The following is a 27,296-nucleotide window of genomic DNA, read 5'->3' on the forward strand; positions in this document are numbered from 1 at the left end:
ACAATCAGATATGGCTTTTGTGAGACAAAGCCACCAATTCTGACACTCGCCTGGCCGAGGCCAGGGCCAACAGCATGGTCACTTTTCATGTGAGATATTTCAAATCCACAGATTTGAGCGGTTTAAAATGTGATTTGAGGAATCCAAGAACTACGTTGAGATCCCACAGTGCCACTGGAGGCACAAAAAGGGGGTTGTATATGCAATACTCCCTTGACAAACTTCTGGACTTCAGGAACTGAAGCCAATTCTTTCTGGAAGAAAATTGACAGGGCCGAAATTTGAACCTTAATGGACCCCAATTTGAGGCCCATAGACACTCCTGTTTGCAGGAAATGCAGGAATCGACCGAGTTGAAATTTCTTCGTGGGGCCTTCCTGGCCTCACACCACGCAACATATTTTCGCCACATGTGGTGATAATGTTTTGCGGTCACCTCCTTCCTGGCTTTGACCAGGGTAGGAATGACCTCTTCCGGAATGCCTTTTTCCCTTAGGATCTGGCGTTCCACCGCCATGCCGTCAAACGCAGCCGCGGTAAGTCTTGGAACAGACCTGGTACTTGCTGAAGCAAGTCCCTTCTTAGCGGCAGAGGCCATGAGTCCTCTGTGAGCATTTCTTGAAGTTCCGGGTGCCACGTCCTTCTTGGCCAATCCGGAGCCACGAGTATAGTTCTTACTCCTCTACGTCTTATAATTCTCAGTACCTTGGTTATGAGAAGCAGAGGAGGGAACACATACACCGACTGGTACACCCACGGTGTTACCAGAACGTCCACAGATATTGCTTGAGGGTCTCTTGACCTGGCGCAATACCTGTCCAGTTTTTTGTTCAGGCGGGACGCCATCATGTCCACCTTTGGTCTTTCCCAACGGTTCACAATCATGTGGAATACTTCCCGATGAAGTCCCCACTCTCCCGGGTGGAGGTCGTGCCTGCTGAGGAAGTCTGCTTCCCAGTTGTCCACTCCCGGAATGAACACTGCTGACAGTGCTATCACATGATTTTTCGCCCAGCGAAGAATCCTTGCAGTTTCTGCCATTGCCCTCCTGCTTCTTGTGCCGCCCTGTCTGTTTACGTGGGCGACTGCCGTGATGTTGTCCCACTGGATCAATACCGGCTGACCTTGAAGCAGAGGTCTTGCTAAGCTTAGAACATTGTAAATTGCCCTTAGCTCCAGTATATTTATGTGGAGAGAAGTCTCCAGACTTGATCACACTCCCTGGAAATTTTTTCCCTGTGTGACTGCTCCCCAGCCTCTCAGGCTGGCATCCGTGGTCACCAGGACCCAGTCCTGAATGCCGAATCTGCGGCCCTTTAGTAGATGAGCACTCTGCAGCCACCGCAGAAGAAACACCCTTGTCCTTGGAGACAGGGTTATCCGCTGATGCATCTGAAGATGCGATCCGGACCATTTTTCCAGCAGATCCCACTGAAAAGTTCTTGCGTGAAATCTACCGAATGGAATCGCTTCGTAAGAAGCCACCATTTTTCCCAGGACCCTTGTGCAATGATGCACTGACACTTTTCCTGGTTTTAGGAGGTTCCTGACTAGCTCGGATAACTCCCTGGCTTTCTTCTCCGGGAGAAACACCTTTTTCTGGACTGTGTCCAGAATCATCCCTAGGAACAGCAGACGTGTCGTCGGAAACAGCTGCGGTTTTGGAATATTTAGAATCCACCCGTGCTGTCGTAGAACTACTTGAGATAGTGCTACTCCGACCTCCAACTGTTCTCTGGACCTTGCCCCTATCAGGAGATCGTCCATTTTCTTTGAAGAAGAATCATCATTTCGGCCATTACCTTGGTAAGGACCCGGGGTGCCGTGGACAATCCAACCGGCAGCGTCTGAAACTGATAGTGACAGTTCTGTACCACGAACCTGAGGTACCCTTGGTGAGAAGGGCAAATTGGGACATGGAGGTAAGCATCCCTGATGTCCCGGGACACCATATAGTCCCCTTCTTCCTGGTTCGCTATCACTGCTCTGAGTGACTCCATCTTGATTTGAACCTTTGTATGTAAGTGTTCAACTATTTCAGATTTAGAATAGGTCTCACCGAGCCGTCTGGCTTCAGTACCACAATATAGTGTGGAATAATACCCCTTTCCTTGTTGTAGGAGGGGTACTTTGATTATCACCTGCTGGGAATACAGCTTGTGAATTGTTTCCACTACTGCCTCCCTGTCGGAGGGAGACGTTGGTATAGCAGACTTCAGGAACCTGAAGACGTCTCGAATTTCCAATCTGTACCCCTGGGATACTACTTGTAGGATCCAGGGGTCCACTTGCGAGTGAGCCCACTGCGTGCTGAAACTCTTGAGACGACCCCCCCCACCGCACCTGAGTCCGCTTGTACGGCCCCAGCGTCATGCTGAGGACTTGGCAGAAGCGGTGGAGGGCTTCTGTTTCTGGGAATGGGCTGCCTGCTGCAGTCTTCTTCCCTTTCCTCTATGCCATGGCAGATATGACTGGCCTTTTGCCCGCTTGCCCTTATGGGGACGAAAGGACTGAGGCTGAAAAGACGTTGTCTTTTTCTCCTTTAGACGGCAATACTTCCATGTGCCGTTTGGAATCTGCATCACCTGACCACTGTCGTGTCCATAAACAACTTCTGGCAGATATGGACATCGCACTTACTCTTGATGCCAGAGTGCAAATATCCCTCTGTGCATCTCGCATATATAGAAATGCATCCTTTAAATGCTCTATAGTCAATAAAATACTGTCCCTGTCAAGGGTATCAATATTTTCAGTCAGGGAATCCGACCAAGCCACCCCAGCGCTGCACATCCAGGCTGAGGCGATCGCTGGTCGCAGTATAACACCAGTATGTGTGTATATACTTTTTAGGATATTTTCCAGCCTCCTATCAGCTGGCTCCTTGAGGGCGGCCCTATCTGGAGACGGTACCGCCACTTGTTTTGATAAGCGTGTGAGCGCCTTATCCACCCTAAGGGGTGTTTCCCAACGCGCCCTAACTTCTGGCGGGAAAGGGTATACCGCCAATAATTTTCTATCGGGGGAAACCCACGCATCATCACACACTTCATTTAATTTATCTGATTCAGGAAAAACTACAGGTAGTTTTTTCACACTCCACATAATACCCTTTTTTGTGGTACTTGTAGTATCAGAAATATGTAACACCTCCTTCATTGCCCTTAACAAGTAACGTGTGGCCCTAAAGGAAAATACGTTTGTTTCTTCACCGTCGACACTGGAGTCAGTGTCCGTGTCTGTGTCGACCGACTGAGGTAAAAGGACGTTTTAACGCCCCTGACGGTGTTTGAGACGTCTGGACAGGTACTAATTGGTTTGCCGGCCGTCTCATGTCGTCAACCGACCTTGCAGCGTGTTGACATTATCACGTAATTCCTTAAATAAGCCATCCATTCCGGTGTCGACTCCCTAGAGAGTGACATCACCATTACAGGCAATTGCTCCGCCTCCTCACCAACATCGTCCTCATACATGTCGACACACACGTACCGACACACAGCACACACACAGGGAATGCTCTGATAGAGGACAGGACCCCACTAGCCCTTTGGGGAGACAGAGGGAGAGTTTGCCAGCACACACCAAAAACGCTATAATTATACAGGGACAACCTTTATATAAGTGTTTTTCCCTTATAGCATTTTAATATATATATAGTCATATCGCCAAATAAGTGCCCCCCCTCTCTGTTTTAACCCTGTTTCTGTAGTGCAGTGCAGGGGAGAGCCTGGGAGCCTTCCCACCAGCATTTCTGTGAGGGAAAATGGCGCTGTGTGCTGAGGAGAATAGGCCCCGCCCCCTTTTCGGTGGGCTTCTTCTCCCGTTTTTCTGAGACCTGGCAGGGGTTAAATACATCCATATAGCCCCCAGGGGCTATATGTGATTTATTTTTAGCCAGAATAAGGTACTATCATTGCTGCCCAGGGCGCCCCCCCCAGCGCCCTGCACCCTCAGTGACCGCTGCTATGAAGTGTGCTGACAACAATGGCGCACAGCTGCAGTGCTGTGCGCTACCTTATGAAGACTGAAAAGTCTTCTGCCGCCGGTTTCTGGACCTCTTCACTTTTCGGCATCTGCAAGGGGGTCGGCGGCGCGGCTCCGGGACGAACCCCAGGGTGAGACCTGTGTTCCGACTCCCTCTGGAGCTAATGGTGTCCAGTAGCCTAAGAAGCCAATCCATCCTGCACGCAGGTGAGTTCACTTCTCTCCCCTAAGTCCCTCGATGCAGTGAGCCTGTTGCCAGCAGGACTCACTGAAAATAAAAAACCTAACAAAACTTTTACTCTAAGCAGCTCTTTAGGAGAGCCACCTAGATTGCACCCTTCTCGGCCGGGCACAAAAATCTAACTGAGGCTTGGAGGAGGGTCATAGGGGGAGGAGCCAGTGCACACCACCTGATCCTAAAGCTTTTACTTTTGTGCCCTGTCTCCTGCGGAGCCGCTATTCCCCATGGTCCTGACGGAGTCCCCAGCATCCACTAGGACGTCAGAGAAATTCTAATAAGGTTGGAAGACCTTTCCGCGCATATTTTATACTTTATGTCTTATATTTATGTTTATTTATTTACGAATATATATTTAAAATAATTAGGATGTTCTGATAAAATTATATACACCTATAATAAAAGTGTGAGGACAACTATAAATGAAACACAAGTGCCCACAGCTGAAGCTAACTGATAATTAAGGTCAGCTATAAAAGAGGATTAATCTAAAGGAGTGTCAATCTTGAGGAAGTCCCAAGGCATTGTGGGACGAAACACGTTGATACCGCACTCCTGAAAACATATACTGGTGTACCATCACGGGAAGCCGAAAGCACCGATCACCGTCCACTACCCACCCTGCTATTACATCTATCCGGGAGAGGTGGTGAACTTCTGCAGCCATAGGTAATCCAGCACCGCAGCTATCTGGCCGATCAGTAAATATCGGAGCCCGCAGTGAGCGCACCTTGGCTGAGAGTCTGCAGTTCCACCCATCAGGATATCCAATCTCGGCGTACATCAGACGGGGCGGTGACGGCCTCACCACCGGGTGAAGATAGGGACGGATACGTCATCCTAGCAGGGAGAATCAGTGGTAACTATAAAAGAGGATTTTGGTACTTACCGATAAATCCATTTCTCTGAATCCTCTAGGGGACACTGGAGTCATATACAGTAGGGGTGTGAAGCCTGCAACCGGAGGTGTGGCACAATCTTAAATTAGCATTGTCTACACAGCCGGCTCCTCCCCCTTCACATCCCTCCTGCCTCAGTTTGGAAAATTTGACTGAGAGACTAGGACATGAAACTATAGCACCTGGCGAGGAACCGAACCGTACATCATATCAAACAGCCTTCAAGAAACGGTTAACCGATAAAAAGAACGCTGTTTGTACGAATAGTTGTAACAAGAACTACGAACATAGCAGGTTGACAGCACCGAGGCGGGCGTCCAGTGTCCCCTAGAGGATTCAGAGAAATGGATTTATCGGTAAGTACCAAAATCCTCTTTTCTCTTTCATCCACTAGGGGACACTGGCGTCATATACAGTAGGGGACATCCCAAAGTTATCCCCCAGGGAGGGAGTGCTGTCGGTGGCCTGCAAAACTAAACGTCCGAACTTAGAGTCTCCGGACGCAAAGTTATCAAACCTGTAATATTACGTGAACGTGTGGGCTAAAGACCACGTTGCCACTCTGCAAAGTTGAGTAGTGGAAGCACCTCTAGCATCCGCCCATGAGGCCCCCACTGATCGGGTGGTAGGAGCACCCGCCTGAACCGAAACCTGTGTGTTACAGGAAATATAAGCTTGCCGAATGGCAAGTCAAATCCGTCTAGACAAAGACTGCATAGGTGCAGGCCAAAACTTCCTTGGCCCATCTAAAAACAAAATAAATGGTCAGACCTTCGGAAAAGTCGATGTAACCTACACGTATACCCCTAAAAGTTCGGACACATGCAAAGACACGTCCCCATCTGCAAGACCCTAGGAAGAGGGGACCATGCATGGCTGGTTTACGTGAACCCCCGAAACAACTTAAGAAGTAAAACTGTTCCTGTACGGAATTCCGTCCTATCCGCATAAAAAATTTAAAAGGGACTTATACCCGATAAGGCTCCCAACTTAGAAATCCCACCTGGCCGAAGCCAAGGTAAGCACTAATGTGACCCCACAAGCGAGAGATTTCAGGTATGTTCTTGCTAACGGCTCAAAAATTGGAGGACTCAAAAATTCCAACACCAAATTTAAGTCCCACGGCGTAATGGGAGGACGAAAAAGGGGTTGTATCCTCAGAACCCCCAGTAAAAAGGTTTGACCTCTGGCAAGGGTGCCAACCGCCGTAGAATTAGGATGTAGAGAGACGAAATTTGAACCTTCAGAATGCCCAGTCTGAGCCCTAACTGTAGACCGGCCCGAAGGAAAAGTAGAAGTTTGGATAAGTGGAAGTTCGTCGAATTCCACCCACGTTCTTGACACCAGTCCATGTATCTCTTCCACATTATGTAGTAGTGCATGGCTGTGACCGGCTACCTAGCGACAATCCGTGTAGGAATGGCCATTCTTGGTATCACTGTGTTTCTTAAGATCCAGGTTTCAAGAGCCACGCCATTAAACGCAACCTGTGCATGACTGGGCATTGGAACGGTCCCCGAGATAACAGGTCCTCTCTCTGAGGTAACCGCCAAGGATCATCCGCTAGTAACCCCTGCAGGTCTGAGTAACAATTCCTGCGGGACCAATCTGGTGCGATTAGAATCGCCCACATTCGTTCTCGTTTCAACCCTTTCAGAAACCTGGGAATGAGTGGGAAAAGTGGAAAAATGTGAACCATCCAGTAACACCAAGAAAGTGTTAATGCGTCCCCTCCTTCTGCTGCTGGATCTCCTGTCCTGGACATATATCTGGGCAACTGATGTTTTTGCCGCGACACCATTAGGTCGACTCGAGGTAGACCCCATATCCTTGCCCCCAGGTCGAAAATCCGTGGATGGAGGCACCACTCCCCCGGAGGCATATTCTGACAATTGACACAATCTGCTACCCAGTTCTCCACACCTGGAATTAACACTGCCGAGCGGATGATCTTTTGTCCTTCTGCCCACAACAAGAACTTTGTGGCTTCCCGTAACGCCATCCTGCTATTTGATTGTCCTTGACGGTTTATGTAAACCGACGTCGTGACTTGTCCGACTGTATCTTCAAATGTTGACCCATGCCCAGGCCCTCGGTTAAGAGTAGCGCGTTGCAAACCTCTCTTAGCTCGAGAATGTTCATGGCGTCCACCTGCCTGAAACAGATGTCCCTCCAGGACAGCACCACAGCCTCTGAGACTGGCATACGTTGTTAGGATTCTCCCATCCCAAATGCTGAATCTGTTGCCGGATGCGAGATTCTTGTGCAACAAACACCAAGCTAAGGAGGGTCGTATGCGCGGTGGAAGTCAAAATACTGCGATGTAGAAATCAATGTGAGCCTGCTCCCTGAGGTTTGTGACCTCAGCACCTGAGCCCCTAATCTCTGTAGGTCCTCGACCCTATCTTGTAGGAATACTCTCAATTGTACCGTGTCCACAATGAGACCAACGAATTGAATCCGTTGAGTTGACCTGAGGTTGGATTTCTGGAATTCACAATCCACCCTGGTAAACGACAAATTGATGAGACGTCTTAACATCCTTGAACAACTGTTCCCGAGAGGATACTCTGATTAGTAGATCGTCTACATAAGGCATAATAGTGCCCCTCAACAGTCTCCATTCTGCAACCATGATTGCTATGAACTTCGTAAGGCTTACTGGGGCTGATGACCGACCGAATCCAAAGGCCCTGAAGTGGTAGTGATCCTTCACCTGTGCGAACTTTTAGTAAGCCTGGTGAGGTCCTCAGATTGGGATATGCAGATATGTATTATGTCCATTGACACCATGAATATGCCTTGTTCTAAGCCTGCATTGACCAACTGGATTGATTCCATGTTGAATTTATAAACCCTTAGAGACTGGTTTAAAACCCTTTAAATTGAGTATCAGCCTGACTGTCCCCCATCTGGCTTTGCCATGACAAACAGATTGGAATAGAAACCCGTTCCTCTGAGAGGTGGGAACCGGAATAATGACATCTGACCGTAGCAAAGTTTAAATTGCAGTCAGCAGTGCTTTTGTCCTTTGAGGACACTACCTCTGGTACGTCGATTATCCAAAGTTCTGGTGGGGTTTTTGGCCCAGAAGTCCCGAAAACCTTCCAAACGTGCGCCCACAAAGGGGGACCCCAGGTGAGCTGGGATGCCGTCATGCCACAGTTTTGTCAGCAGGATTATCCTGCTTTCTGATTGCTGCCTGTGAGCGGTCTCTACCTTTTGCCCCCATGTACTTGTGTACCGAAACCTCTCCCTCGGGCTCGAATGGACTGTGATCTAAATGATTTACACGCTGGACCCGAGTAACCTCTCCTGACCTGTGGAGCGGCTCTCGTACAAGGAGTAAGTAGAAGGGTGAACTTCCCTGCGAAATCCACTTGTCCAACTCCGATCTACCGCCTTCTCGGTGTCAGAGTCTTTTCTCTGAGCCATAAAATCCGTCTAGCCGATATGGCCGATGCGCAAAGCTATTCTGCTAGGATCCTCTGAGGCTTGACACAAGTATGAAACAGATTCTTGAATATGTTCCGGCAGTTGGGTAATCTCTTCCAAGCTATTGTCCTCCTCAATAGCCTGTACAAAATGCCCAAACCATGCTCCCATGGCCTTGTTGACCCAAGCACAGACTATCGCAGGTCTCTGTGCTGTACCAGCTGCTACTAAAATTGACTTTAAAGCCGTGTCAACCTTACGACCTGAAGCATCCTTTAAAGAAGTTACATTAGAAATGGGTAAGATTGTCTTCACCGACAACCTTCCTAGGAAAGCATCCACTACTGGTGGAGTTTCCTACGTATCATTACACCCCTAGGTAGGAGATACGTTACTTGAAACCTTTTCGTAAATTGAAAACGTGTCAGGTTGTTTCCCAGCGTCCTCCATCTGAGATTTGAAAGATGTAGGAATGGGAAAGACCGCAGAATGCGGCTTTTGGGATTCGAACAATTCGAATTCTTCTGGCTCCTTTACTTTTTCTACTTTAAAGTATAGGATCCCCTTCAACGCTTCAAAAAAAATAAAAAATCAAGACCTGAGATTGCCGTGTCCTCTTCTGGGCAATCGGCGTTTAGGTAAGATTCCATTTACTCACCTAATAGGAAGAGATCTTTTAACTGCCTTGTGCACCTTTGTTTGTGCATGTGCGGCCGGCGTTAACCTGATAAGGAATTCCTCCTCGTCTTTGAGAATCCCGCAGCCCATTCCGATTGCTGCTGATTCCGCCATCTCCTTGGAGATTCTATTTGTAAGGCTGTCTTTTCATGACCTAGCCATATGTTACCAGGTGGAGCGTCCTTGTCTAAGCAGGAGTTGTCCACCCCGGAGCTGCCAACCTGCGAGCCCTTCCCGTTACCTTTCGTACATACATAACAGGTCTTGGTTGGTGCTTTAGACATGTTGTTTAACCCCCTTACTAGGGCATTACGTAGCACTTTCACCCTTTAAACTAGGAAGAGAAAGACTGAGAGGTGACGGAAGCGACGGTTCCTTTAGGTATCGGATTCGGCTGGGATTACTTTACCCTTCTTATATATACATGTATATAAAAGGAGCAGGACAAAAAATTAAGTTATAATTAAAAAATAATTAAATAAATAGAAAATAATAAGATTTTACTTACCGATAAATCTATTTCTCATAGTCCGTAGTGGATGCTGGGACTCCGTAAGGACCATGGGGAATAGCGGCTCCGCAGGAGACAGGGCACAAAATAAAAGCTTAAGGATCAGGTGGTGTGCACTGGCTCCTCCCCCTATGACCCTCCTCCAAGCCTCAGTTAGGATACTGTGCCCGGACGAGCGTACATAATAAGGAAGGATATTGAATCCCGGGTAAGACTCATACCAGCCACACCAATCACACCGTACAACTTGTGATCTGAACCCAGTTAACAGTATGATAAACGCAAGGGAGCCTCTGAAAAGATGGCTCACAACAATAATAACCCGAATTTTTGTAACAATAACTATATACAAGTATTGCAGACAATCCGCACTAGGGATGGGCGCCCAGCATCCACTGCGGACTATGAGAAATAGATTTATCGGTAAGTAAAATCTTATTTTCTCTGACGTCCTAGTGGATGCTGGGACTCCGTAAGGACCATGGGGATTATACCAAAGCTCCCAAACGGGCGGGAGAGTGCGGATGACTCTGCAGCACCGAATGAGAGAACTCCAGGTCCTCCTCAGCCAGGGTATCAAATTTGTAGAATTTAGCAAACGTGTTTGCCCCTGACCAAGTAGCTGCTCGGCAAAGTTGTAAAGCCGAGACCCCTCGGGCAGCCGCCCAAGATGAGCCCACTTTCCTTGTGGAATGGGCTTTTACTGATTTTGGCTGTGGCAATCCTGCCACAGAATGTGCAAGCTGAATTGTACTACAAATCCAACGAGCAATCGTCTGCTTAGAAGCAGGAGCACCCAGTTTGTTAGGTGCATACAGGATAAACAGCGAGTCAGATTTTCTGACTCCAGCCGTCCTGGAAACATATATTTTCAAGGCCCTGACAACGTCAAGCAACTTAGAGTCCTCTAAGTCCCTGGTAGCCGCAGGTACCACAATAGGTTGGTTCATGTGAAATGCAGAAACCACCTTAGGTAGAAATTGAGGACGAGTCCTCAATTCCGCCCTGTCAGAATGAAAAATTAAGTAAGGGCTTTTATATGATAAAGCCGCCAATTCTGACACACGCCTGGCTGAAGCCAAGGCTAACAGCATCGACACCTTCCATGTGAGATATTTTAAGTCCACAGTGGAAAGTGGTTCAAACCAATGTGACTTTAGAAAACTCAACACCACATTGAGATCCCAAGGTGCCACTGGAGGCACAAAAGGACGCTGTATGTGCAGCACCCCTTTTACAAATGTCTGAACTTCAGGTACTGAAGCCAGTTCTTTTTGGAAGAAAATCGACAGGGCCGAAATTTGAACCTTAATGGACCCTAATTTTAGGCCCATAGACAGTCCTGTTTGCAGGAAATGAAGGAAACGACCCAGTTGAAATTCCTCTGTAGGGGCCCTCTTGGCCTCACACCACGCAACATATTTACGCCAAATGCGGTGATAATGTTTTGCGGTTACGTCCTTCCTGGCTTTGACCAGAGTAGGAATGACTTCTTCTGGAATGCCTTTTTACCTCAGGATCCGGCGTTCAACCGCCATGCCGTCAAACGCAGCCGCGGTAAGTCTTGAAACAGACAAGGCCCCTGCAGTAGCAGGTCCTGTCTTAGAGGTAGAGGCCACGGTTCGTCCGTGAGCATCTCTTGAAGTTCCGGGTACCAAGTCCTTCTTGGCCAATCCGGGATCACGAGTATAGTTCTTACTCCTCTCCTTCTTATGATTCTCAGTACTTTTGGTATGAGAGGCAGAGGAGGGAACACATACACTGACTGGTACACCCACGGCGTTACCAGAGCGTCCACTGCTATTGCCTGAGGGTCCCTTGACCTGGCGCAATATCTGTCCAGTTTTTTGTTTAGACGTGACGCCATCATGTCCACCTTTGGTTTTTCCCAACGGTTTACAATCAGGTGGAAGACTTCTGGGTGAAGTCCCCACTCTCCCGGGTGAAGGTCGTGTCTGCTGAGGAAGTCTGCTTCCCAGTTGTCCACTCCCGGAATGAACACTGCTGACAGTGCTATCACATGATTTTCCGCCCAGCGAAGAATCCTTGCAGCTTCTGCCATTGCCCTCCTGCTTCTCGTGCCGCCCTGTCTGTTTACGTGGGCGACTGACGTGATGTTGTCCGATTGGATCAACACCGCCTGACCCTGAAGCAGAGGTTTTGCTTGACTTAGGGCATTGTAAATGGCCCTTAGTTCCAGAATGTTTATATGAAGAGATGTTTCCATGCTTGACCACAAGCCCTGGAAATTCCTTCCCTGTGTGACTGCTCCCCAGCCTCTCAGGCTGGCATCCGTGGTTACCAGGATCCAATCCTGAATGCCAAATCTGCGGCCCTCTAGTAGATGAGCACTCTGCAGCCACCACAGGAGAGACACCCTTGTCCTTGGCGACAGGGTTATCCGCTGATGCATCTGCAGATGCGATCCGGACCATTTGTCCAGTAGATCCCACTGAAATGTTCTTGCATGGAATCTTCCGAATGGAATCGCTTCGTAAGAAGCCACCATTTTTCCCAGGACCCTCGTGCACTGATGCACTGAGACCTGGCCTGGTTTTAGGAGGTTCCTGACTAGCTCGGATAACTCCCTGGCCTTCTCCTCCGGGAGAAACACCTTCTTCTGGACTGCGTCCAGAATCATTCCTAGGAACAGTAGACGTGTCGTTGGAATCAGCTGCGATTTTGGAATATTTAGAATCCACCCGTGCTGACGTAACACTACCTGAGATAGTGCTACTCCGACTTCTAACTGTTCCCTGGATCTTGCCCTTATCAGGAGATCGTCCAAGTAAGGGATAATTAAAATGTCTTTTCTTCGTAGAAGAATCATCATTTCGCCCATTACCTTGGTAAAGACCCGAGGTGCCGTGGACAATCCAAACGGCAGCGTCTGAAACTGATAATGACAGTTTTGTACTACAAACCTGAGGTACCCTTGGTGAGAAGGGTATATTGGGACGTGGAGATAAGCATCTTTGATGTCCAGAGACACCATATAGTCCCCTTGCCAGCAGGACTCACTGAAAATAAAAAAACCTAAACTAAACTTTTATTCTAAGCAGCTCAGGAGAGCCACCTAGATTGCACCCTTCTCGGCCGGGCACAAAAATCTAACTGAGGCTTGGAGGAGGGTCATAGGGAGAGGAGCCAGTGCACACCACCTGATCCTTAAGCTTTTATTTTGTGCCCTGTCTCCTGCGGAGCCGCTATTCCCCATGGTCCTTACGGAGTCCCAGCATCCACTAGGACGTCAGAGAAAAATAAATTAAAGCACCAGCCGTTTTGCTCCACTCGCACACCCAACTGTAACTCAGCTGTTAAGTTGGGGTTTTTGTTCCATCGCTTCCTCTTATTTTCTGCAGGATCCTTCTCATATATTCCTTTGAGAATATAAATATAAAATTCATGAAAATACAGGAGATCCCTTTTGGCAGCTTCCAATATAATGTTCAACAGCAGAGGAAGCCTGAATTAATGTAGGGGCCCCACCCCCTGAGCTAATTGGCTGACTTCCCTAGGGAGGGAGTAACCCCCCCTGGAACTAACTTTGCGCCAAAAATGTATCCTCTCCCTCGGGCTCGTGTAAAATGGCCGCCATTAAAATTATGAGGTAACATATCCCTTGTAGTCAGTACCTAATAGTCTCCCCCTCTATCAGGGGACCGTTGTTAAATAACCCTTTATCCTGATCCGTGTGTCTGACCGTAGCTGGGACGCTGCGTGAGGTGGAGCGGCCCCCCTCCCCCCCCCCGCAGCGCGTGTAACAGAGAAGCGCCCGACACTTACAGCCCCCGTCTACGCGTGGCGGTGCCTTCCCAGCCGTCCTCCGGAGCGCAGCTCAGTCTGTTAATGAGCTGTGTGCTCCGGCTGGCCCGCTCTCTGCTCACTGAAATGGCTCCGGGCAGCTGCTATGGGGATCTATGTGCGGCGCTTCTGATCTCCCCAGAGCTTAACCGGGGAGATGCATAGAAATGTCAGGGCACTCTTTGTATTACTAAAGGAGGGATCTGCAGGCTAAGGGACCTCATTCCAGTACCAGTACTTACAGTTTGAGGATCTCCTGTAGAGAGACGCAGATCCCTTCAAAAGGGATCTTGTCTCTCAAACTCATCTTGGCTTTGTCCTCTATTTCATTGGTTGACGCAGCATATTCTGGATCCTGAACTTTGTCCCCCTTTTATTAGGGGGACGCAGCCCTTTCTTCTGGTAAAGCCTGCACCCCCTTTCATTTAGGTGGGATCGGGCAAGTACTATCTGTTCCTGTAAAAACCTGCACCCTCCCTTTAGTTAGGAGGGATTGGATCAGTGTAAAATAGAAAAAAAATAAAAAAAAATTAATCTTCAAGGAGCAGGAGCTCCCTTTCTGTGCTTGTACCTCCTGACACTATTTTCCAAACTGAGGCAGGAGGGATGTGAAGGGGGAGGAGCCGGCTGTGCAGACAATGCTAATTTAAGATTGTGCCACACCTCCGGTTGCAGGCTTCACACCTCTACTGTATATGACTCCAGTGTCCCCTAGTGGATGAAAGAGAAATACTGCCTTCAGTTTCACACTAAACTGTTTCTATCACAGCCGGGACGCCGGCATACAAAGTAGCAATTCCGTGTGTGGACCCAGTATCAAAGACTGTTCAATACAGTGTTACACACTGCGTACTCAGGACTTCAGCATTTATTCACATAAAGTGTTACTAAGGCAGCTATTTAATTATACATATTCTATGCTAATTAGGGACTATTCCCTTATTCAAGTTAAAACTGGCTATATGCATGCTTGAAAGGTGATCAATATTTTAGATTTTAGATGTTTGTTTTTATGCATATGTAATAAATGTTATTTGAGATATTTGCGGACATCTCCCGATCTCATCACTGATTTATACAGAGCCACTCTTATAAAATAAAATATATATATATATATATATATATATATATATATATATATAGAGGAAAAAAAATATCAATATTGCTTATATCTATTAAAGTAAAAAAAAAAACGTAACACAGCGCAATGTTTTAAATATCTATGTATGTACCTTTATGCCTAATGGGCCCTACACATTAGGCGATGTGCCGCCGAGGTGCCCGACGGCCGATACGGCCGACCCGGCGGCGGGGGGGGGGGGCAGTGACGGGGGGGGGGGGGTCGTGAAGTTTCTTCACTCCCCCCGTCACCCGGCTCCATAGACGTGCTGGCAAATATGGACGATCTCGTCCATATTGGCCTGCATGCACAGCCGACATGTCACCAGCGATGAACGAGCGCGGGGCCACGCATCGTTCATCGCTGGTGACTCCACACTGCACGATATGAACGTTATCTCGTTCATTAATGAACGAGATCGTTCATATCGTGCAGTGAAGTCGGCCAGTGTGTAGGGCCCTTAAGACTAAGTCTTGAAAACATACGCTGCAGTGTGTTGAATTTTTCTTTTATATACATATTCATCTGCAAGATATTTTTATTAGCGCCAGGAGGGTGGAATTGGCATACCACCAAGAGACAAGTTCTCTTTATCCTTTTCATATTTCTGTAAAGTGGTATAACACATTTACTAGAAAGCAGAGATCCAAATTCACAATAGAGACACCAAACAGCGCTACAGAAACACCAGACGACTTGCGAGGAGTGCGCAGAGATCCGGATACAGAAAGCAATCACTCACTCTCCTTCATGCAGATATCCACAGCCAGGACTGCCTGCGATAGGTTGTCCTTGTTAGAACGCATGTCCTTGATCACAGCATTGTTCAGCTCCTTCTTGAAGTCGCTGAGGTGCTCCTGCTTGAACCCTGAAGAACCAATGACAACACAGTAAATACACTGCAGGGTGAAAGTCATGTGAGCAGTCGCCTTTCATTCAGAACAATACATGGGAACAGTTACAGTAAAAAATTATTTGCTGGAATAGTTTTTTTTAAATGGACTAATCATAAAAAACAATTTGCCCAATTTAGCTCAGCACAGGGGAGTATACAGGTTGAGTATCCCATATCCATATATTCCGAAATACGGAATATTTCAAAATACGGACTTTTTTGAGTGAGATAGTGAAATCTTTGTTTTCTGTGGCTCAATGTACTCAAACTTTGTTTAATACACAAAGTTATTAAAAATATAGTATTAAATGACCTTCAGGCTGTGTGTATAAGGTGTATATGAAACATAAATGCATTCTGTGCTTAGACTTGGGTCCCATCGCCATGATATCTCATTATGGTATGCAATTATTCCAAAATACGGAAAAATCCGATATCCAAAATACCTCTGGTCCCAAGCGTTTTGGATAAGGGATACTCAACCGTATACAGTATTGTACTAGTCAAGTAACTCTAGAGCGGTGTCTGGGTGGGGTCATATTTTAGACCTTTTCTTTATTGCTAAAAATTAGTATACAAAAATATACATTCCCCACATCCCTAACCATCCCCCCTGGGTAAGGATCTATATTACAGCACCCGGTGAGCTAAACAGGTTACCATCATCTCCCCACCATCGCCACCCCAGAGACAACACTCCCCCACTGGTCTAGACGAGGAAGACCGGAATCTGAGAAGCCCCAGTATGCCCACTCAGGCACTAGCATGCTGAAGCCGCATTTTTCTAATGCCAATCTCCCGTTTCTATATCAGTACTCCTAGTGACAAAGTGGGACTTCTCTTCTCTTTACTCCACCCCTTCACCCCCCCCCAAAAAAAAATAAAAAAAAATAAAAAAGAGTTTAATACCTACCGGTAATTCCTTTTCTCGTAGTCCGTAGTAGATACTGGGATGACATTAGTACCATTGGTATAGATCGGGTCCATTGGAGCCTGGCACTTTAAGAAATCATCAGTGTGTGCTGGCTCCTCCCTCTATGCCCCTCCACCAGACTCAGTCCAGGAAAACTGTGCCCGAGGAGACGGACATACCATGAGAGAAGGAAATACAAGGAAAGCGGTGAGGTAGCTAACCAACACACAACCGTAATAAAAGACAGCAGCGCTAACCAGAACAGAGAAATAGCAAAGCTACCCAAACATAGAATAGGGACAGCAACAGCAGACCCAACCAAGAAAAACTTACAACCAGGAACACGAAGCACTGAGGCGGGCGCCCAGTATCCACTACGGACTACGAGAAAAGGAATTACCAGTAGGTATTAAATTCCTATTTTCTCCAACGTCCTAGTGAATACTGGGATGACATTAGTACCATGGGAAAGTCCCAAAGCTCCCAGAATGGGAGGGAAAGAGCCGAGACCCCTGCAAAACTGCCTGACCAAACTGAAGGTCATCTCTAGCCAAGGTGTCGAACCTATAGAACTTTACGAATGTGTTCGAACCAGACCAAGTAGCTGCATGGCACAAGGCAAAGACGCCCCAGGCAGCCGCTCAGGAAGAACCCACCGACCTTGTGGTGTGGGCCTGGATAGTCTTGTTGAATGGTCAACCTGAGCCAACGAGCAATTGACTGCTTAGAAGCAGGACGACCAATTTTGGTAGCGTCATAAAGGACAAAAAGCGAGTCAGATTTCCTGTGACGAGCCGTCGTCTTGACGTAAATTTTTAAAGCCCTCACAACGTCCAGGGACTTTGGAGCAACTGATGTGTCAGCCAACACTGGAACCACTATTGGCTGATTTGCATGAAAGGCCGACACCACTTTCGGCAAAAACTGCGGGCGAGTCCTGAGTTCCACCCTATCCACGTGAAAAATCAAATACGAGGTCTTACAGGATAAGGCCCCCAATTCTGACACACGTCTTGCAGAGGCCAAAGCCAGCAACATGACGGTCTTCCAAGTTAGATATTTCAAGTCCACCCTTTGCAAGGATTCAAACCAGCCCGAATGGAGAAAGATTAAGACCACGCTGAGATCCCACAGAGCCATGGGAGGGACAAAAGGTGGCTGAATGTGAAGAACACCTTTAAGGAATGTCTGTACTTCTGGCAGTACCGCTAGTTGTTTCTGGAAGAAGATAGAGAGAGCCAAAATCTGAACTTTGATGGAGCCCAACCATAGGCCCTTATCCACGCCTGCTTGCAGGAGAATATTTTCTACCCTCACACCACGAAACATATTTCTTCCAGATACCGTGGTAATGTTTTGACCTGACCACCTTACGGGCCCGGACCATAGTGGAAATAACCTTGGATGGGAGACTTGTTCTGACTAAAATCTCCCTCTCAACTTCCAAGCCGTCAAACGTAGCCGCAGCAAGTCTGGATAGATGAACGGACCTTGTTGAAGAAGGTCCTTGAGAAGTGGCAGAGGCCAGAGTTCCTCCAGAGACATGGTTTGGAGGTCTGCATACCAGGTCCTTCGAGGCCAATCCGGGGCAATGAGAATTGCCCGAACGCTTTCCCTTTTGAGTCTATTTAGAACTCTGGGAATGAGAGGGATTGGAGGAAACAGGTATACAAACTGGTGAGTCCACGGCGCCGTCAGAGCGTCCCTCATTCTGGAGCAGTAACGACAGAGCTTCTTGTCGAGATGAGAAGCCAACAGGTCTATCAGCGGACAGCCCCACCGGTGAACCAGCTGTTGAAACATCTGAGGGTGAAGGCCCCATTCTCCAGGATGGAGGTTGTGCCTGCTGAGGAAGCCCGCTTCCTAACTGTCCACACCTGGAATGAATATGACTGAGATGGTCCTTGCGTTTGCCTCTGCGTAGAGGAGTATCCTTGACACCTCTCGCATTGCAGCCCTGCTTCTTGTTACACCCTGTCGGTTAATGTACGCGACCGCTGTGGTGTTGTCCGACTGCATCTGGACGGCTTGATTACGAAGGAGATAGGAGGCTTGCAGAAGAGCATTGTAAATTGCTCTGAGTTCCAGTACATTTATTGGGAGTGCAGATTCCTGACGCAACCACTTCCCCTGGAACTGGACCCCCTGGGTCATACCACCCCAATCCAAGAGGCTGGCATCCGTTGTCAGTAGAGTCCAAGACTGAAACTCTGACCCTCCACAAGGTGAGAGACTTGTAGCGCCCATAACAGGGAGATCCCGTGCTTTTGGCGACAGAGCTACAGTACACTATGGCGCATGTGAGACCCTGACCATTTGTCCAGCAGATCCAGCTGGAACGGACGTGCATGAAATCTGCCATACTGGATTGCCTCGTAGGAGGCAACCATCTTGCCCAGTAAGCAAATGCAAAGATGAACTGAGATCTTGCGGGGTCTGAGCACCGAGCGGACCATAGCCTGGAAGTCAAGGCCTTGTCCATTGGAAGGAATACCTTCTGAGACACCATGTCCAGTATCATTCCCAGGAACTGAATTCTTTGTGACGGTTCCAGGTGAGACTTCTGGAGATTAAGGATCCACCCATGGTTCGAAAGCAGGCGAGTAGCAGACGTTCCCTGGACACCTAAAATTAGAAAATCCTGCACTAGTATTTTGAAAGCTATTTTCTAGAAAATACATTAAAATATTCAGTGACTCCTTCTGCTTCAAGTTTATTGATACAATTTAATCATCCGTCACAGATATGATTTTTAATTAGCAGGTGCTATCAGACCCAGTTACATAAAGACAAATAAAAAGAAGAGAAAAAGCATTTTTGTCGGATGCACTGGAACCACAATATTTGTTAAAATAACAATTCTTTATTAGATATGTATTAAAATTAGTATAGGGACTGGTGAAATATTAAAATATAGTGTGATTAGAAAATAAAGTGTGAAATTAGAACTACAAAATTCCGACCAATGTTTCAATCAAATGCAAATTATTATTCACAATAAAAGTCTTTTTTTGCCTATAGAATCTGTGTGTTTGTGTCTTTATTCAGTTGTCCTGTACATTTTATCTCTAAAATAGGCAACAAATTTCCTGTGTGATCTTGTTGTTACCTTTGCACCGCAAATACGTGTTTAATTGTCATTCTGGATGGATCTCTTTATATTCTGCAACAAAGTGTAATTGGAGCAGACACTAGATACATTCTTTCATCTATCTTCAATAAATTCCTGTTTCTGATTGGAATTAAACAATACTATGTATTTAATTCTTTGTCCTATTACAACAGTGCACTTCTAACATCCGTGACTCACAGATACTTATAATGATGAAAGATTGATTAATTCAGTGTCACCATTTGATATCCATGTCACATTAATACATTTATTGTTTATAACATGTGAGGTTTCTAAATGGATTTATCTCAGCATGGGGTCCCTTCATACAGTTATATATACACCTTGGTGTGGTTTGATTTAATGTTTTATACATATACTGTATGTGTCTCTCTCTCAGCTGAGTAGCAATAAATCCTACCACACTACTGGTATTGGCAGTAACTAACAGCATCTCCCCTCCTATTCCCGTCAAGGTATATATATATAACTGTATGAAGGGACCCCATGCTGAGATAAATCCATTGGTATCACAACTGGTGATTCAGTGGGTTCTGTGGAGGGGCAGCTCCAGCATGCAGCCTGGCAGTCAGCAGCAGCAGGAAATGGCGCCTTTCGGCCTCTGGTCCCGCTCTCCGGGAAGCCCCACCCCCTCAATGGCACGCGGTCCCTTACATATTATACTGGCTGTAAAATACACAATCTGTGCAAAAGAAGGCGCTTAATTACCCCTTTGTGTTAGCGCCAGCCTGGGGACCGCAGCGGGCACCGCAGCGCCCAAATGCCGCCATTTGTCACCGGGGACCTGCTAACCGGGACCCCGGTATAATCACTCACCGCACCTTCTTACTTCAGCATCTGTTAGGGGTGGTGGTATGCTGCCGGCATGTGCGCACACCCTGGGGGTATGTAAAACAGCGCCTCAGAAGCTTAGTGTCCCGTCAGCGGGGATACGAACCATTAACTCTATAGGAAGTTGGTTCGGTCCCCCCTCTAAGTCCCACGACGCAGGCAGACTGGTTGCCAACCAGAGCTGCCTGAAAAAAACAAACTAAATACAATTTTGAAAAAAAAAACTCTCTGGAGCTCCAGGGGAATGCATTCGGTTCCTTGGGCACATTTTTCTAAACTGAGTCTGGGGGAGGGGCATAGAGGGGAGGAGCCAGCACACACTAATGATTTCTTAAAGTGCCAGGCTCCAATGGACCCGATCTATACCCATGGTACTAATGTCATCCCAGTATCCACTAGGACGTTAGAGAAAATACCGCGAGCCTTAAACACCCCATCAACAAGTCCAGTTTCCCTTTCCAAATATCTATGTGCTGACAAGGAGTGAGGGCAGTGGGGAACACTACTATGAATACATTAGCAATATTTGTATCTAAGGACCTGGCATTGTTTCAGGAAACGCATAACAATTTTTCATTGTATTTAAGGCACCTCTTAGTGAAAACATTAGTATATACAACATGTTCACTAAACGGGGCAGACTTAATTAGCCATGGGGTTTAACTCCCGCAGCAGATTGTCAGGCCAGACCTATTCAATTAAAAGCCGCTTCCCCACAAGCGTCAGAGGGCGCATTTAGAGCAGAGGCTGCGAGGAAAAAGATGCGTTCAATGCACCCTCTTGGGCTTATTGTGCGGGAAAACTCAGATTGCAACACTTAATGCAGAATCTATGAGTTAGTACGCATTACCCACAGGTTTACCAGACAAGGAAATGCAGAATAATTGAATAGCTCAGTGCATTAAACCATATGTTGGCAGGGGTAATTAAATCTGCACAGATCTGTTTGGGTAAATGGTTTGTGTAGGGGTAGATCTTCCTGTAACAAAAGCATTAGAACAGTCAGAGTCCAACACAACGCATCCAGAGCGGGCTGAGCAACCTGTGGCTCTCCATACCCTGCCACCAATCAGCTGGTAAAGCAGGTTGACCAGGCCTGACCCAGAGCATCACAAGATCACAAGAACCATCTTCCATTAAATCAACCTAATCAGACTGATGCTGAGTTGAGTGTAAATATATTCACCTATATGCCAAGTGGCATGCATCCCTGCGGCCGTACCATCCCTATACGTCTGCTCGGTGTCATAACCATCACCAATATCAGTGTGGGCAAGCAGCACCCCCATACTAGGTGTAAGAGAACCAGCACAACCACATGTATGCACTACTCTGCATAGTCCGCAGCTGCACTGAAGTTTGACTGGGTGAGACGCCCTATTACAGCCCAGTTACAAGTGGAGATACAGGATCCCGCCACATCGCCCATATTTGCATATACTTAGTTAAGACGCATGCACAGCGTGAGAACACGCAGGGTGTGCTGTGCATCAGCCCCATTGGGTTTGTGCAACAGGTTCCTTCAGGGGCCATTTAACCAGCTATTCCCTCCCCGGTGCACACTTCCCAGGCACTTACCAGTCTGGCATGGTACATAGAAATATGGGGCAAAGCCGTGAATGTGGCAGCATACGCTGTTCCCATGGGCTGTGATCCCAAACATCCGTATGATGGGGACAGGTCCTTGTGTAGCACCGAGCATCCCGGACACATGCGAGCCTGCAAAGACACATTATCAGTACAAGCTGGGCAGCAGAGCTCACAGTCAGAATTACACATCAGTTAGGAGCACTGTGTCAGCAGCTGTTTAGAATGTAGTGTTAATGAATACGCAATGGCACAAAATAGGATTATGGTACTTACCATGAAATCTCACTCTGAATCCATCTGGGGAACACTGCCACCATGGGTAATGTGCTCTCTACACTTTAATATAGCAGTGTCCTCCATCCGGCTTCAAGGTAGAACTGCATATCTACACGCACATGAATTGTAAAGTGCAATGAAATACGCTGGCGCTATACAAGTAAATGTTAATAATCAATGAATGTCTGACACTTTTACAAGTGGTGTCCACCTGTCTTAAAGGAATAATGGTGAGCATCGCAACAAGAGCATCAGAGGGGTCAGGTCCATCATCCCTACTTCTTGGAAGATGCTCACCCACCCGGTACCTCTAACCATTCTCCAAACAAGGAGGAAGCACATTTCAGAATGTCAGTGCTGCAGATTCTGATTGGATGACAGACACAACCAACTGTAAGGGTTTTTTGAGAAATATCTTTCTAGGGACTGTTTACGAACTATAGAGATGGTAAAAAAAAAATGTCTGTTTGTTTGTTCAGGCATCTCGGTTTCAGTACTGTATAGCTTGGTGACCTAGAAAGAAACTGAGGTATGTATGATCTCGAGGTGAGAATAAAAGGATTAAAAATAAAAAAAATAAAAAAGACCCCGACACTCAGCAAACTAAAAGTTGTTCTGATCATGCTTCTGCGGAACTTGACTACGCCCAAGTTATGCAACAGTACCTGGCTTATAGTAACTGTTCTGCAGCGGAACCTCACTGCGATCCTAACAGGATGTAGCGCATGTGAGGCTATGTTTATACCACATATACACCTTATCCCCAACAATTTTAATTTTCAATTCAAGCGCCGGCAGTTTCCTGTAAGCATCTGCTTCGCTATGACGTTCAACAAGTCACAGGGCAAACGCTCAGGGCTGCAGGCGTAGATCTCAGGACCAGCTGCTTCTCCCATGGGCAGCTTTATGTGGCTTGCTCACGAGTTAGTAGCCCCAAGTATCATTGTGTGTTAATCCCTGAAGGAAAACCTGCAAATATTATTTACACAAATCTTGTGATCAATGTGTACAGCATAAAATATACATCACCATATTAGATGGCATGACTGTTTGTAAAATGATTTCCACTGAGCAATAACAGACATCCACACAAGAGAAGCTGTGAAACGCTAGTCTCCTTCCATATCAGCTTTGTTCACAATAGGCCTCTGCCACCCAATTCTACTACAAAACTAAACACACAAGCCGCTAGGTCAGGTTTGGAAAACTCCATGCAGATACAAAAAAAAAAAAAAAAGTTTTTTATTTTTTCTAAATACACTAGATTCAGGCGTGAAAAATGGACAGTGTTTTTATCACACAAAAAGGGGGATATTCAATTGTTTGAAAAGTCAGTTGGGTGCCTTGGGTGCCTGTTTTTTCTAATAGACAGGAAAAAAAACAGACACCCAACCGACTTTTAAAACATTTGAATTCCACTCAAAGGGCGGGATTCAATTCTTTTCACCCCTTTCCACACCCATTCTGTTTCTGCCCTCAGGGACGTTGTATCATTATTTCAGCTCGCTACCCCCAGAGTAGGGAGGCACCCAACCCTTTACACAGCTAAACCTGATTACTATGGTCGCAACATGCGCCATAACGGAGATCATTTTAGAAAGGAAATTGGGCGTGATATATCATTTGAATCTCACCCAGTGTGTCTATTAAATAGATGACCAGCAGAAATGAAGCCTGAAACTTTGGACAATATGAGAAAAAAGAAAAAGAAAATTTATTTTGCTAAAATGTTACAATCAGCACAGATTAAAAAATTGTGGGGAACATGGTCCCCCCCCAACATTCTATGTTTCAAACGTACAACAGGTACGGCTTCAAATTAAGATACGGTTTTAGAAGTTTCGTAAACATAAATCAAGAAATAATTAATAAAATGTAAATTTTATTGATTGCTACATTTTATTACAGCAGAAAAGGAGGATGTGGGAGGTTAGTTCCATATGGGATTTTTAAATGACACAGATATATTTAATAACATATTTGCTGATTAGAAAAAGGCAGGAGGCTACTATGGTGCCCACAATCAGTGCAGATAAAGGTATTTATCTCAGGATGCCGGCCAGTATTAATTACAGCAATCCAACACACCGTGACATCTGATCCACCTACCCAAAACAATACGGATCATCCCCAGGGGAATTCCTCACCCCAGTGACATCACCATCCATTACTTTCCTTGGAACCAAACTTTCAATGGAGGGGGCAGAGGTAGAAGGATAACAAAAAACGTTGGCGGGGATAAAAAAATAAAAGTAAAATTGCTTCCCTATAGCACCAATAATACCTGATCTAATCGTCTCCAATGTGGAACTTCCTTATTTACACTGGACAAAGCAAATATCTGTTGCTCATTTGGTTTGGATTGAGGGATTAACTCCTACATGGGCCATAAACAGAATACTTATACTTGTCACAAAGGTGCAGCCTCCGCGTACAATGTGACCCAGCAGAAAGCACTGTACAGTAGAATTCGCTTTGCATCCTCTTTGCCCATTACGTTGGTAGCGTAAAGGTGTTCTAAAAAGCTGAACTTAAATTCATAATAAACAATGAGAAGATGAAAAGGGAAAAAAAAAAAAGACAAATTACAAAATCTAGTATTAACTGCCTTTAAAAATCACACTCTCTTCCTGCAAGTTAAAAACTTAGATATTCCTATTAGCATACTGCACCTGGCATTTGCTGGGTTGAGGGGTCGGTAATTGCCTACTCCTCCCTACAGTTGCTCCGGTTGCCACACTTTTCGGACTTACCCTACTCCCAAGCCGCACCAAGTCACATTATGCTTGGGCTGTCCCTTCCCTCTGTCTCCCACAGTGGGAGCCTGTGGGAAGGAAGGGAGTAGGTATAGCGCAAGAGGCTTTCACTACACTTGTCTGACTCAGGACAGTACAAGCATTTAATCTGCATACGGATACAGGGGTGAGCCCAAAACCTTGGATCTCTCAACCTCTGACAATTAGGAGCATATTTACTAAAGGTCGAGTTTGGCTTTTTGGTCGTTTTACAGTCTGTTTTGCGAACCAATCATTTAATAAAGGGAAACAGACAACAAATAAACCTAAAACCAGACTTTAGACAGCAAATCAACCAAACATCAATATTTTTACATTAAGCATAAGTTCTCGAACGTGGTCCTCAAGGAACCCCAATAGTCCACATTTTAACTATATCCATGCTTGGCCACAGGTTACTTAATTAGTACCTCAGTCAATTTGATTTAACCATCTGTGCTGAGCCATGGATATACTGAAATCCTGGACTGTTGAGGTGCCTTGAGAACCGCGTTTGAGAACCTCTGACATTAAATACAGGAGCCAAAACCATTTTAAAATGTACAATTTACCAATACTCGGTTTTCAAACAGACTAAAAACAACAGCAAACACACCTAAACATTAGGTTAAAAAGTGTGGAAATGATAAAAAAAAAAAAAAAAAGGATTTTAATTACCTACCGGTAAATCCTTTTCTCGTAGTCCATAGAGGATACTGGGGTCTACATTAGTACCATGGGGTATAGACTGGTCCACTAGGAGCCTTGGGCACTTTAAGAAATTAATAGTGTGCGCTGACTCCTCCCTCTATGCCCCTTCCTACCAGACTCAGTCTTGAAACTGTGCCAGAGGAGACGGACATACCTTAAGAGAAAGATTGAAAGGCCAGTGGTGAGATTTGAACCAGCACACACAATCCAAGAGGAAAGCTACACAGCTGAACCAACAATAATACTTAACCAAGTAACTGTGCAGGAAACACGAAGCACTGTTCGAACCCGACCAAGTAGCTGCTCGGCAGAGCTGTAAAGCCGAGACACCCCGGGCAGCCGGCCAGGAAGAACCCATTGACCTAGTGGAGTGGGCCTGTACAGATCTTGGAACCGGCAAACCTGCCGCAGAGTAAGCATGCTGGATAGTAAGCCTGATCCAGTGAGCAATAGACTGCTTTGAAGCAGGACACCCAATTTTATTGGGATCATAGAGAACAACCAGCGAGTCCGACTTTCTGTGACGAGCTGTCCGCTTCACATAAATCTTCTAAGCCATTTCAACATCCAGGGACTTTGAGGTAGAGGAGGTGTCGGTACCCACCAGAACCACAATAGGTTGGTTGATATGAATCACAGACACCACCTTTGGAAGAAATTGCTGACGAGTTCTGAATTCAGTTCGATCCTAATGAAAAATCACATAGAGACTCTATGCCCCCAGTTCCGACACCCGCCTGGCTGAAGCCAGGGCCAACAGTGTAACTGTCTTCCATGTAAGAAACTTTACGCCCACCTCCTGTAAGGGCTCAAACCATTCCGATTGGAGGAACTGCAACACCACGTTGAGATCCCAAGGTGACGTGGAAGGCACAAAAGGGCGGTTCAATGTGCAGAACACCCTTCAAGAGCGTCTGAACCTCAGGGAGGGAAGCCAATTGTTTTTGGAAGAAAATGGACAAGGCCGAAATCTGAACTTCTATGGAGCCCAGGCATAGGCCCACATCCACACCTGACTGTTGAAAAAGCAGAAAACGTCCCAGTTGAAATTCACCGGTAGGAAATTTTCTGTTCTCACACCGAGACACGTATTTCTTCCAAATACGGTGATAAAGCTTAGACGTTACCCCTTTTCTGGCTTGGACCAAAGTCCGAATAACCTTATCCGGGATTACATTCCGGGCTAGAATTTGTCGCTCAACTTCCATGCCATCAAACGTAGCCGTGGTAAGTCTTGGTAGACGAACGGCCCCTGTTGCAGGAGATCGTCTAGAAGAGGTAGAGGCCACGGATCCTCCAGGAGCATGTCCAGTAAATTTGCGTACCAAGACCGTCTTGGCCAGTCCGGAGCAATGAGAATTGCTTGAACCCTTTCCCTTTTTATTCTTTTGAGAATCCTTGGGATCAATGGCAGTGGCGGAAACGCATACACCATCTGGTAGATCCATGGGGACGCCAGAGCGTCCACCACCACTGCCTGTGGGTCCCTCGACCTGGAACA

At 46.5% G+C, this 27,296-nt stretch overlaps 1 protein-coding gene across 1 annotated transcript in view; it reads right to left on the reverse strand.

The window, feature by feature from the left end:
- The window catches only part of POLD1 (DNA polymerase delta 1, catalytic subunit), a 294,557-nt gene that overhangs the window by 234,923 nt on the left and 32,338 nt on the right, over positions 1-27,296 (reverse strand). The window contains exons 4-5 of the mRNA XM_063942417.1: positions 22,023-22,163; positions 15,415-15,540 (exon numbers count right to left, since the gene is read on the reverse strand). Of these exons, the coding sequence (XP_063798487.1) occupies positions 15,415-15,540; positions 22,023-22,163 (267 nt within the window). The remainder of the gene's footprint in view (positions 1-15,414; positions 15,541-22,022; positions 22,164-27,296) is intronic.

This window comes from Pseudophryne corroboree, chromosome 10 (assembly GCF_028390025.1).
Source record: "Pseudophryne corroboree isolate aPseCor3 chromosome 10, aPseCor3.hap2, whole genome shotgun sequence".
Classification (NCBI taxonomy): Eukaryota; Metazoa; Chordata; class Amphibia; order Anura; family Myobatrachidae; genus Pseudophryne; species Pseudophryne corroboree.